The 13,067-nt window shown below is 37.5% G+C and overlaps 2 protein-coding genes across 2 annotated transcripts; both read left to right on the top strand.

The window, feature by feature from the left end:
• Nucleotides 1–79: 79 nt before the first annotated feature.
• On the top strand, nucleotides 80–6,358 carry LOC102217369 (ubiquitin carboxyl-terminal hydrolase 21-like). Its single transcript, XM_005808674.2, has 12 exons — nucleotides 80–332; nucleotides 674–1,000; nucleotides 1,441–1,497; nucleotides 1,584–1,701; nucleotides 1,792–1,906; nucleotides 3,345–3,464; nucleotides 3,557–3,621; nucleotides 3,704–3,891; nucleotides 4,026–4,104; nucleotides 4,206–4,313; nucleotides 5,264–5,378; nucleotides 5,494–6,358. The coding sequence occupies exons 2-12, from the start codon at nucleotides 845–847 to the stop codon at nucleotides 5,585–5,587; spliced, it is 1,215 nt and encodes a 404-aa protein (XP_005808731.1). The 5' UTR covers nucleotides 80–332; nucleotides 674–844; the 3' UTR covers nucleotides 5,588–6,358.
• A 1,414-nt stretch (nucleotides 6,359–7,772) lies between these two features.
• On the top strand, nucleotides 7,773–12,480 carry LOC102233685 (transforming protein RhoA-like). The gene is made up of 5 exons (XM_005808652.2): nucleotides 7,773–8,070; nucleotides 8,178–8,335; nucleotides 9,336–9,456; nucleotides 10,633–10,763; nucleotides 10,870–12,480. Exons 2-5 carry the CDS (start codon nucleotides 8,180–8,182, stop codon nucleotides 11,041–11,043), a joined length of 582 nt encoding a protein of 193 aa, XP_005808709.1. The 5' UTR covers nucleotides 7,773–8,070; nucleotides 8,178–8,179; the 3' UTR covers nucleotides 11,044–12,480.
• The last annotated feature ends 587 nt before the right edge of the window (nucleotides 12,481–13,067 follow it).

The raw sequence follows: 13,067 nt of genomic DNA on the forward strand, positions 1-13,067 counted from the left end.
TAAAAAAAGCTCGCTGAGGTGTTCATGGGTGGACACATTAACACGTCTATGTATAGCCAACACGATCTGCAGTGAAAAGATTAGAGATGATTATCCTCCCTCCCTGTGTCTGTTTTTTCACTCTCTCTTTGGCTCTCGCTCTTTCTTTTTCTCTCTCGCTTTCTCTCTGACACTCGTGGCAGGACAGGACAGAGAGGTAGACTTTCAGTTCTATCCCACAAACACAGGGTGAAACCGTAGACGTCCCCTTTATGCATTTTTAACAGCTCAGCAGATGATGGGAACAGTTTGGTTGGGACTCTTTGTTCAAAGATACAGACCAAAGTGATCAGGTGAGTCCAAAGTGCTCTCTCTTTTTACATACGTTATATTTCTGTAGAAATAATTGTTTGCTGTAGAGGCTATCTTTATCTGCATAAAACAGTAAGTGGTGCGCATTGATTGGCTGTTAAGTTGATGCGTACCGTACTGCTGGATCCCGGTTACATAACCAAATCTTTGTATGCATTTTAACTTTGGGAATCAGCTGAATTTAGAAATTCTTGGTTTTACTTGTCCAAAAACAATCTTTTAGAAAATTATTTCACTTCAATGCGTTTAATTCAGAATTGCACTCTAAAGGATTATCAAAGCAAACTTGAGGTTTTTTTTTTCTTTCTGTCTTTCTTTTCAGCTGTAAATGTTACTTGTCATTCTCAAGGTAAGGCAGGGGGTGTACTCCTCTGTGCTTTGCTACCTGATAAGAAGGGTCGCACCTCAACATCTTGCTGACCTTTAATCAGACGCGCATCAGGGATAAGATACCTTGGCACATCTTCGAACAGAGACTGACTGGTAGAACAGGATGCCTGGGTCCAGCGGCGTTAACGTGGAGGGCTCTTGTGGGGCCCTGTGTCGAACCCTGGTTTCTCAGAACGGTCTGCAGAGAGACACAGCAGACATCTCCCAGTCTGTCCTCTACACATCCCTGATGGGCCTGCTGCTGGTTGCTGACAATGAGGTGGGGAGAAAACACTGCATTAAACCTTTACTTTCTCCTCAAATAGCACTGAACATGTTATTAATGTGGATTTCTATCAAATTTGTTAGAATATAAGCATAGGAAAAGATCTTTTGAAAACATGAAAGTGCAATGCTAATCAACTAATCAACACACGTGTTTACGCACCTGTCAGCAGTCCTTGCACTCTCTAATAGGATAAAGCCTCAGACTGACCCCCTTTTTTTTTTTAGCCTTGCTTGTTATGCTAATGAGATAAGAAGGCTAAATCTGTCCTGCCAAAGTTACACACAGGCCAACATGGCAGGGTCAACGCAGACAGCTAGTCACATACAGCATAGAACATGGCATACCAGTAACCACATAACAATAATCTGTCTGCAGATACAGCATCACTTTAGATTTAGGTATAAACTTCTATCATGCCTTCTTATTCGTAGAAAGAGGCGCTTACTGTTGGAAGTGGAAGAGTTGGCCTTAGAAACATTGGGAATACAGTAAGTGTCAAAGAGATGGCATGCAAATCTCCCATACGTTTTGCAGCAACAGGCTCACGTTTCTTTTCCTTCTGTTTGGACAACAGTGCTTCCTGAACGCAGTGGTCCAGTGTTTGTCTCACACTTGTGTCCTGCGCAACTATTGTCTTCTGAAGTCTTACAAGCACGAGAAGTTTTCAAAAGAGGAGGCAAAGCTCATGGAAAGTGGGTTTCCTCATTTTCTACCTTTTTTATGTTCTCCATACTTTTTAAAAAAAAAATCATACCTTCTTTTTTCCGTTGTTCTTTTGCCAGGTTTCTCTCAGGTGCTCTCAGGCCTTTGGGATGTTAGGGAAGGAGACACTGTTGTAAATCCTCGACAGTTTTACAGCGTTTTTAAAGCAGCAGTGCCTTACTTCAACGGTTACAGGTAAGAAAAACAGTTAGATTTTTCCATTACAATTTAGTGGAGTTGGGCTATTGGATGTTCATAAATCTATCTGAAGGAGTTAAACCTTTTTTCTTTTTCCAGGGAAGGAAAAAAAAATTCTATGTATTTCTCTTAAAATCAATTAATAGATTTTAACTTCATGTAAGCTGGAAAGATTGAAAAAATATCACTATGAAAATGAAGAATAAAATTTTATTTTAATTTTATTAGCATTTGTCTGTTCACAGTTGATTCAAAATTCATACCTGACAGTGGTTGGCTTTCACAAGAATAATAAATTTTTACACATCAGGATACAAATTTACATGTACATTAATACAGTGATTAAAAATGTGTAGGTTCTACTTAATTAGCTCCTTTCAAGGTAAAAACTTCCAAGATTTTTCACAGCAGAACAATAAAAAAAAGACAAAGATGAATGTTTCAAGTTAAAAGAAAAGTGGGAAAAAGCTAAAATACCATCAAGTAAAATCAGCTACCCACATCTCGTCTTTACTTGCCTTTTAGCAAGGCTGTTGAGTTGATAAATTTAAATAAGAAAAGAGGCTTCAACGCGGGCAGCAACAACAAAAGCTTTGTTGTTTTTCTCCGTATCTTAAGAACATAAGGCAAATTCAGCTGCCAGGTTTCTGGTGGTGATTTGTGGCTGGAGAATATTAAACATGTATGAGTGTTTGTCAAAAAATACATGGTTAAAGTGTCATTATTTACAAAATAATGCAAAGTAGGCACTTTTAATGGACTTTTAATGGACTTTTCAAGCAACTTTGCATTAAAAGTGTCATTATTTACTGAATGACACTTCATGACAACAATCATAAACATTCATAAAGACTCCTTCATGTTCATGACAGGTGTTATGTCATGTTTATGACAGTGTCATGTCAGTCTGATGTACACCCCATTCATATAAAGTGTTACCAAATACATAGCACAAATGAGAAACCTCAATTTCATGCCCTGCAACTTTAGAAAATTATTAGATAGCTAAATGTTAAACATTTATTTGCATTAAACTTTTGAGATAACATAAGAGTTCAAAGTGAATTAAGTTGAATTAATTCTGCATAGCAGAGATGGGCAACTTCATGGAAAAATCCTTAAAAGTTATTAAATGGAAGAAAATGAAAAAATTGGGCCAGGAACATAGCTCTGTTGAACTCCAGCCTTAACAGTAATTGAGCATGAACTGAAGTTTAATTTGGCAGCAGAAATCCTAAATGAAAAACGAGACACCAAACCAATTCATAGCTTTGTCAGACATGCCTGCCCAACATCAGCTATTAGGACTGTGATCGTTATTTGTGATCCTGCAAATAACGTTTAATAATCACCGCATTTGACACTTTTATTATGAAAGAATCTCTAGAGTTGTCCTTGAGATTTAAAAATGTTTCTATGTTTGAATTTAACCCAGCCAGCAAGATGCTCAGGAGTTTCTCAGGTTCCTACTGGACAAGCTGCATACCGAAATAAATCGCAGGCCTTATGTTAAAAGGACAGGGAAGGAGCCTCAGCAACAATACGTCAGATTTAGGTACAAACAGAACAAGACAAATCTGTGCTTGAATCCTGGATCTATCCCATGTGAATGCACAACCTATGTTTCCTATTTCTGATCTGATGTAGAATTTCAGAAGAGGCGAATGCCATGTGGAAGAAGCACTTGGAAAGAGATGACAGCATAATAGTAGGTGAGGAGGTCAATCTTGTCTTTGTCTTCAGCTGGATTCAGAAGCTGAAACTGACATCACATTTTTTCCCCGCTCTTGACAGATCTTTTCTCAGGTCAGCTGCGGAGTTCACTGCACTGCTCGGTTTGTTCGCACTACTCCAACACGTTTGATGTGTTCTGTGATCTGTCGCTGCCCATCCCTAAAAGGAGCTCTGCAGGGGAAGTCACCCTGCAGGAGTGTCTGGACCTCTTCTCTCAGGAGGAGAAACTTGACAAGGAAAACTCACCAGTAAGACAAAAATTTCACAGGATTTGAACTGAACATAGTTCAGTTTAAACAACCAGATTTACTTGAAAACAACAGATCTGGTCATTATTGTTATTATTTACATTTTTTTTAATGTTGATTTCTGCGTCTTCCAGATGTGTGAGAGATGTAACAGACGTACAGAGTGCACCAAGCGGCTTTCCATCCAGAGGTTTCCTCAGGTTATTGTAATCCGTATCCTTGGCAATAACTTCTGCTCTAATTAGTTTGAAAATGAGGAATTGTGTTGGTGTGCAAAAACACATTGTGCTCTCATACTTAACAGTCTCCGACAGATTTGAACCGTTTCACAACATCCAGGTGGTCTATCAGTAAAAGCACCGTGTACGTGTCTTTTCCCCTCAAAAACCTGGACCTCGCACCTTACGGACCCGTTGACTGTGGTAACAAAGAGTTTTTATTACCTTACCTTTGTACATGTTTTCAGTAACCATGGGCAGCTGCTTGACCATTTTTTAAAAAAATAGCCTATGAGAAAAATGGGAGATAAATTGAAGAAATCGATGTAAACTGAAACATATGCACCAGGAAAAACTACTTAAAATGTGAAGAAAAAGCCTACAGTTGAAAAATGGATTGCTATTGAAATCATAATCAAATTTTACTCAAGTAATGGGGGGAAAAAAACTTATTAAGAAAATGAAAACTGACATGGTTTACTACTGAACTTGGAGACTATGTAAAACAAGAAAACATGTTGCTATATTAGCATAGATTCAAAAGCTTGTCCACAGCTGTTTATAGATTGTAATTGGATTTAAATATAAAAGATTACATTTGGTTGTAGTATAAACCTTATTCCATCACGTGCAAATCCAAGAAAATTCTCACAGACAAAAAGGTTTTTTCCTTGTAAGATTATTTTTAACTCAAAAGCTGCTGAATTTGGAACATGAGGTCAGAGGATGAAGCACAAGCGAATCAAGCATCCTTATGCTGAAATCTGTTCAGATTCAGCCAAAGTTGACTGAGTTCTGTTCTGCTGTACTGAAGATCGCTGACGCCAACCCTTAACTCACTTAGATCGCAAAGATTTTTGAAGGTATATAATTATGTGTTTATAATAGCTAAGTAAGTGGCTTGATATTAGCTCTGGTTGTTTGGTTTTGCTTGTTGATGACAAAAATAAACAAATTCTAGAAAATAAGACAAAATTTTTGCCAAACTAAAGGAACTTTACATTTTTAATGCCTAATATTTTTTTTTTCTAAATTTTGAATATATTTTTATAATAAACAAAAGTCTGTGTGCTTCAATCTTGTCTTTGAATACTACAAAAAATATTTCAGAGACAAGGCTTAGTTCTGAGAAATCTCTGTTTCTGTCTCCATAGGCCCAGTTTTATATGATTTATATGCAATTTGTAACCACGCTGGGACTGTGAATATGGGCCACTATACGGCCTGCTGTCTAGACCAAAGTGGATGGTGCTTCTACAATGACTCCAGGTGAGACTTGAGAGATTCTAACACCTGATTACCAGACGACATTTTGTGTCAGAATGTCTTCTGTATAAACGTAGTCTTCCTTCTCAGAGCTTCCCTCCTTTTTCTCTATGTGCAGCGCGACCTCGATCACGGAGAGCCAGCTTCAGACAAATCAAGCCTACGTCCTGTTCTACCAACGCAGCAGCAGCACAGCCACAGTCAGGAAATAGCCTACAAGATGCAGTCAATCAGTCACCTCACCTCCGGTGTCCATAGAAACAAATAGAAGCAGCAGCAGTTTTAACCCTGACATCAGCAGCAAAAAAAACCATCTTGATCTCAGTGTGCCTTCTCTGGAACTAAAAGCACAGGGAGAGAGAAGGCATGCTTGTTGTAACAGGTTTTAATGTCAGTCGTGCTTGAGAAGCATCTCAGTAGCCATTTCAGTGTCTGCATGGCTACTCTCAGGGAGGTGAGAGCCTGATGAATATGATGCTCTTATTCATTATGAACAGCTCTTACTCTGCGATTATATGTATGACGTAAGCACTATATACGTGTACATCATCATCAATCACGCTTACTGATATGAGCCCTTACAACCAAATGAAGAAAACATCATAGAAATAGGTCATGACTTTGACGTGTATGTAAGAAATAAAATGGCATCTTGATAATTTTTGTAAATAAATTCTTATAAATATTCAAGTGGTCACACATTAAAATAAAACTTTCTGAAAAACGTTTTGTTTTCCTTTTTTCAAGAGATTTCATTCGAGATTTATGGTTTCTGAGGAAAAGAAAGTAAAGCGGTGGACTGATAGCCATTATGTCAGAAAGAATATCTAGATGAAGTGTCCGAATGTAAGTCTTTACCGACTTAAAGTTGAACACATCCATAAAAAAGATGAAAGTAAAAAATGAGGGAAACAGAGATCTATATTTTTAGACTTCTTCCAAATTGGTCAAAATCCACTGGCAAGAAGAGAGAATTGATTGAATTTATCTTGGAAACCCAGTAAAAAAAAAAAAAAAACAACCGAAGAATTAGGAAACCAAGGCAATTATGGAAATGTAAGTTAAAAATTAAATAGATTACCGTATTTTCAAAAAGATTATTGTAAAATTATAATCCATATCCTTATTGAATTAAGTGTTTCAATAATTTATTTAGTTGACAATTTGTTAAATATGCAATTTAACCATTAAATTACAAGCTTATATAGCAGATGCAGATAATTCAATGCGTTTTCAGTAGTTTCATGGTTCCTGTTCCTGGAGCGTCACCATAAAATGAATTTATCTGTCAAATTTCGATAGGCAGGACTGAAACTGATCTGTTCAACTCCACTGGTTTAGCTTCATTCTTACCAGCCTTTTGAATACCAGCTTTTTGCTTCCCTACTCTACGAAACTGGCATTCAATCAATTCTTCGACTTTATCTGGTCTGGACGACAGCCTCCTGCTTCTGTTTTGTCTGCTAATTGTAAAATCTCACCAACGAGCTCACAGGAAGGTCAAGTAAAATCGTCTATGAAAGTGGCCACGACTTTCATAGAATGAGGCTAAACTAGTAGAGTTCAACAGACCCGTGTTAGCTCCACCTCTTGACTTTGAAGGGTGAGTTTGACACATAAAATGATGAAAGTTTCAGCAAGAAAATTCAAAGACCACAGGTGCATGATCAGATATTGTAATGTCATAAACTCTGCAGGAGAGAACGTTTTGTGGAGGGCCATGTGCCTTTCTGTTATCTTGAACCAGTTTACCCATTCTCCTATATTTGTTTCTTTTTCTAACCCAAACCTACATGAGTTGTGTGTGAGACACACTGAGCAGCATGTTTGCAACCAGCATCTTTGCCATGCCACATTCAACGTCACTTAAATCTCCTCTCTTTCCCATTGCGTTGCTTGATTTGAGCTACAGAAAATTATTTTCATTGCATCTAAATGTACCATGATGCTCCAATGTGACTGACTGACATTGAATTGCTAACAGGCAATTTGTAGATACTAAGTAGACCTGTGAGTATATGAGTAAGTGAGACTCAATCCTGTCAGAACCCATTCCATGCTGGTGAAATCATGCAACAATCTCCACACGCCACTTAACTTCCATAGTTTGGTATGCAAATTGCTAAGTTCTTTATAAAATATAAACAAAACCTTAAATAATTTTCCGTTAGTAGTTTGTACATTATGTAATGAATTAGAAAACTATTTCAGGCACTGGGTTGTTTCACTGTGAACATTTTGGATGTTAATGCTGTCAGACAGATAAAGAGACAGCTGCAGTTTACAGAAAGTTAAAAAACATTTTGCTACGTGTAAGGTGCGGCATCCTTCTGACAAATGACACAAGGAGGCAGACTGAGATTTCCAGTCTGTCTGGTAGGACAATTAACACACTGAGCTCTTCTACCCCTACTTGGAAGCGTATTCCTTCAGTTTTACAGATAGTACAAGGCTGGCATGTTAGGATCAGTCAAGCAAACGTTGAATTTCAGAGTTTAAACGGCTTTAGATAGCCTAGCCTGAAAGAGATGACTGGTTTGACAAGTCCGCATTTCCCTACTCAACTGGATTGGTAACATAACAAGGGAATCTTTGTGGCGTCTGAATATAACCAGTCAGCTCATTCCGGCTGAGATCTTGTAAAAGCAGCTGTGACAAGGCCAAGGCAATCTGTTCTGAAAGCGTCAAAAGCAGTGTAAGTCTTCTGTATTTTAATAGCAAGAAAGACTTGTTCTTCATACCTGTGGCGTGGTTTGGCTATTTTTTCCTCTATTTTAATTTAGTTTTGTTTGTGTTTCCCAGAAATGGGCTCTATCAAGAAGAAGTTGGTGATCGTTGGGGACGGTGCTTGTGGGAAGACATGTCTGCTCACGGTTTTCACCAAAGACCTCTTCCCTGACGTCTATGTGCCTACTGTATTTGAGAACTATGTGGCAGACATTGAAGTGGATCAGAAAGAGGTAAGGGATGATGTCACCTGGTTGGAAGTCTGACTGCTGGCTTACTTAGTGAGCAAACAGACAAAAACAAGTCTTTCTTGGAAGGTGGGCCCTAATATTTTACAATTACTTTTTGAAGTTTTAAAATTATGATACTTGTCGTGACTAATTATGAATACCATTATTAGTAAATTGCAATGTCTTAAAATTGCAATGTCTAAAAATAAAATATTCTAATGATTTCATTTTCTATAAAATCATGTGAATAATTTTATTCTCCCATTAGACCAAAAATAAAAAATCAAAGCACTTTTGTATTCTTTTTCAGTATTTATTGCTGAGAATAAAATCCAAAGTTTACCATTCTACTTTCATTTTGTTCTACTTTCTAACTCACGCACTTTACCATGTAGTCTGTAGTTGCTGCGTCTTCTTTTCACTTTTCAATTAGAAACCACATACACTTTAGAACATAACAGAGAACTGGAATGAAAGGGGTGCGCTGTTTTAATTTTCTTCAGAAATAAAAATGTAAAGAGGGAGACATGCATTTGTACTCAGCCCTTCAGAAGCAATTATTTTGTACAACCACAGTTTGAAGCAATTATAACTTTAGTCTTTGGGGTACATAGCTATCAAATGAAAAATGACTGCTTACATTGTTTTTTGTCAGCAAAAAACAATTTGTTTTTAGTGAGTCAAAGGCTCTAGAACAGATTATATACTTGAGAAAAAGAAACCATTATAAAATTATGTGAAATCAACATTTATCTAATATTATTACATTTTAAGTTTTATTTCATGCAGCATAGTTTTGTCACGTTATAAAATGCAAACAAAAAAAACTTAAAGTATTGTTAAAGGATTTATATAAAAGACGCTAAAAAATATATATTTTTTTGTTTAAAATAATATTAAAACAGACAACATAATTTCCATGATCATCAAAATACTGTGTAGACCTAACTTTCTGTAACGATTACAGAAATTTTCTAAACTTATACATTTGCTCTTTTATCAGATACAGTTGGCACTTTGGGACACAGCAGGTCAGGAAGACTATGACCGACTGAGGCCGCTTTCCTATCCAGACACTGATGTAATCCTTCTGTGCTTCTCTGTGGTCAGCCGGGACAGTTTAGGTATTGTTTGTGACCTGGGTTGAAAGTAATATCTATCTATCCATCTGCTGACCCAAGATTTACATTTTGTCATGTGGTGATGTACACTGTCAAAAAAAAAAAAGACTCTGATTTATGGTAAAATAACGGCAGTTGTGGTTACTAGAATTTTGCTGTATTTATACAGTAAATCCTTATTTATCGGCATTTATAAATAATATGGTAAAATTTTGGTTCTGTGGTTCTGACAGTCGTGGTATCTTACCCTAAAGCAGGCACACAAAGAAGATGGTACTTTCAATGCAGCTGGTCCCTGTGTGAGCATGTACCACTTGCCTTGATTACTTAAAATAAAAGCTTGGAACCAGACTTCTCGCATATCCTTAGAACAAAAGCAGAAGTTTTTTTATAACTTAACAGAAGGAAAACCCAGACATCTTCTCCCTGGTCACTCTCTCCAGCTCATTCTGGGGGACCCCAAGGCATTCCCATGCCAGAAGGTTATTCATATAATATAATCCCCTCAGCTAGTGCAGTCATACATGAGGTCTCCTACCAGTGGGACATGTAAAATCTGAAGAGATTAGCACACAGGATGCATGCTGATATCTGAACTGGAGTTCAGATATCAGTGAAGAAGCATCCCCTCTACGCCTAACCCTATTACTAAGTTTGAGTCCAACCACCCTATGGATAAAGTTCATACCCAGATGACACCCCTTTCATGACAGTATCCAACAATTGAAACCTGAAGATGTGAAGAGCAGACTCTGTTGCTCAGTTACCATCCCTGAAGGTGGTGATCCCTCATTTGTCGTGTAAAGCCCAGCTGTGGTTAAGCTCCTGAGGCCAAGGTTTAACCACAAGACACTTGCCTGGTTCCCCACCTGCCTGACTTTGGGAAAAGGCTCCAAAACCCGGGCAATCTCATCTCTTGTGATCTGCCAAATAATCCAAATCCTTGAATCACTTCTTGTCTGACCCAGCTCCTGAAGTCAATTTGCCAATTTAAGTGACCCTACCAGGATCCTAATCAATGGACAACATAGCCTTCATGATGATAGGGTCCCACCACATTAAGGTGGCGATTCAAAAGAGGAGCTAATAATGATAGAATTAGGTTTTATTTAGCATATTATAGATTAGGAAAGTGATTTATGTTGCTAATTGATACATTTTTTTCTTTACTTTTTGCAGTAAATGTTAAAGAAAAGTGGACTCCTGAAGCGAAACACTTCTGTCCTCATGTTCCCATAGTCCTGGTGGGGAACAAAACGGATCTTCGCGACGATGAGAGTGTCAGAAAAATGCTTGCCAAACAGAACGAGGCATGTTGAGTTAGTTGTTTATATTTTTTGTGTAGCTCAAAATAACTATGTATTTTTGTCTACTTAAAAATCACGAAATGTGTAAATCTATGAAATTTGTTTTCAGGAGCCAATTAAATATGAAGAGGGCAAAGACATGTCTACACAAATTGCCGCCTACAGCTACCAGGAGTGTTCTGCTAAAAACAATGATGGCGTGAGGCAAGTCTTTGACACTGCAGCTAAGGCAGCGTTGACGTACAAGAGACATCAGAAGAAGAGTCACTGTGCGCTTTTATAAGTAGCGCTATCTTGAAGCTCTCATGATGGGCAGATCCTAAATCTTTAGAACTTAAAGGGAGGAATTTAAAGCCAAAACGTTTCAAACCAAGGCTGATTTGTACATCACGAAGAACAAAGACAAAAACAGCTACGCTACAGAAAAACTGTAATGAGAGTCATGACCTTGTACAAAATCAATTTGTAATTTGGTTTAAAAATAATAATTGCTAATAGTAACATAAATCTTTCTTGACACCATAACACCACAATTTTAAATGCCAAGACATTTTTGTACCACACTGTGAAATTCATTAACCAGGGGATCAATTCACAAACAGATGAGCTGAATTAGCCTTCATATTTTGTCACTGAGTCTAATATAATATATACTGTATTGTCTTCACAAGGCATTGTATATTTTTAGTCTCCCTTTTAAGCCATCATATCTCCATTATACTGTCCTGTATACCTATGATCTTTTCAGCCATATTTTAACTTTATAACTCAATTATCATGAGATTCTGAATATAGAAAATAAACTAATATTCTGTTACTGGTGAAATATTTTTTGTTAGTTACAAGTTTTGGTTGTGGTATCTTCCTTTTAATGATTTTTTTTGTGAGTACTTTTTGTTGCATTCAGTTATCATTTACTGCAACAATTTGATGTTTATTTTAATACCTTTCATAAAACGTCTTGCATGCTTTCATATTCGGTCAAACGTTTTACGAAATAGCCTAGGATCATATCCAATTTCAGATTTACTTGCCATATTGTCAAGAGATTACACTGTCATAAAATTTGTAAAACACAGTGGTCTTTTTCTTTAATGTAAGGATATTGTGTTGTTCAAATACTTTATTGAACAGCAGCTTCAACAGAAACTGTAATATAAGAATATGTATTGTACTTGCAGGGAAATGCAAGCAGTAATGCATGTTATAATGTTTTTGTAAAGGTATTTCATTCAATGAAGTGAATGAAAAAGAAATAAGGCAGACTGTACTGGATGTCCGGACCTGATTCTTTATTTTGCTAAAAAAAAAAAAAAACACAAAAATGAGGAGGTATCAGATTTTAGTGGATATATTATCAAAGTTTTTTTTTGGAGGACGGTAAAGCAGTAGATTGCACTGTTGCCTGACAGCAAGGAAGTCCTGGGTTTGATTCCTGGCTATGTTTCTGGGTTCTGGGTTGGAATCTTAGCCACAAAGAAAGAGCCCTGTACAAATCTGCATGCAAAGAGAATGGATTATCTCCAGAACTCCTTAGCATTCAATAGTCCAAAAATGTGACTGCTAAGTTAACTGTTTTCTCTGAAATGCCCTTAACCCTCTGATGCATGACATATTGACTATACAGTCTTCCATGAGTGGGTCTTTTTGGACCCGTGTTTAAATCAATGTGTTTTTTTATGCTACTTTTGTCATTTTGATTAAAAACAATGTTTAGTACACTTCCTGCTGTGTTCATTTCACACAAGTATTATTTTATGTTTGAAATATTTTCATTTTTAAGCATTTTTAGAAGAAATTATAGAACATTTGTGACGATTTGTAGAACATTTTTAAAACAAAATGACAACAACAACAGCAGTTTTACAACAGCAATGTTGGAGCAATGTCAGCGTCCATTATGTGTGTATGGGTGTGTGTGTGGGGGGGAGGAAGGACGGGATAGAAAGAGCACATTTCTTGAAAGTAGCTAGCTAACCAAGCTAGCTAACATTGCCGTCTGTATTCTATTGTGCTGTGTGTATCATGCATGTGGGGGTGTGTATGTATGTGCATTTTTTATCCATCCATCCATCCATCCATCCATCCATCCATCTTCTTTCGTTTATCCGGGGTTAGGTTGCAGGGTAGGAGCCTAAGAAGGGAAGCCCACAGTTCGCTCTCCCCAGCCACTTGTTCCAGTTCCTCCAGGGAAATCCCAAGGCGTTTCCAGGCCAGCCGAGAAACATAGTCCCTCCAGAATGTCCTGGGTCTTCCTCTCGGCCTCTTCCCGGTGGGTCATGCCCAGAAGACCTCACCAGAGAGGCG

This window comes from Xiphophorus maculatus, chromosome 1, assembly GCF_002775205.1.
Source record: "Xiphophorus maculatus strain JP 163 A chromosome 1, X_maculatus-5.0-male, whole genome shotgun sequence".
Lineage (NCBI taxonomy): Eukaryota > Metazoa > Chordata > Actinopteri > Cyprinodontiformes > Poeciliidae > Xiphophorus > Xiphophorus maculatus.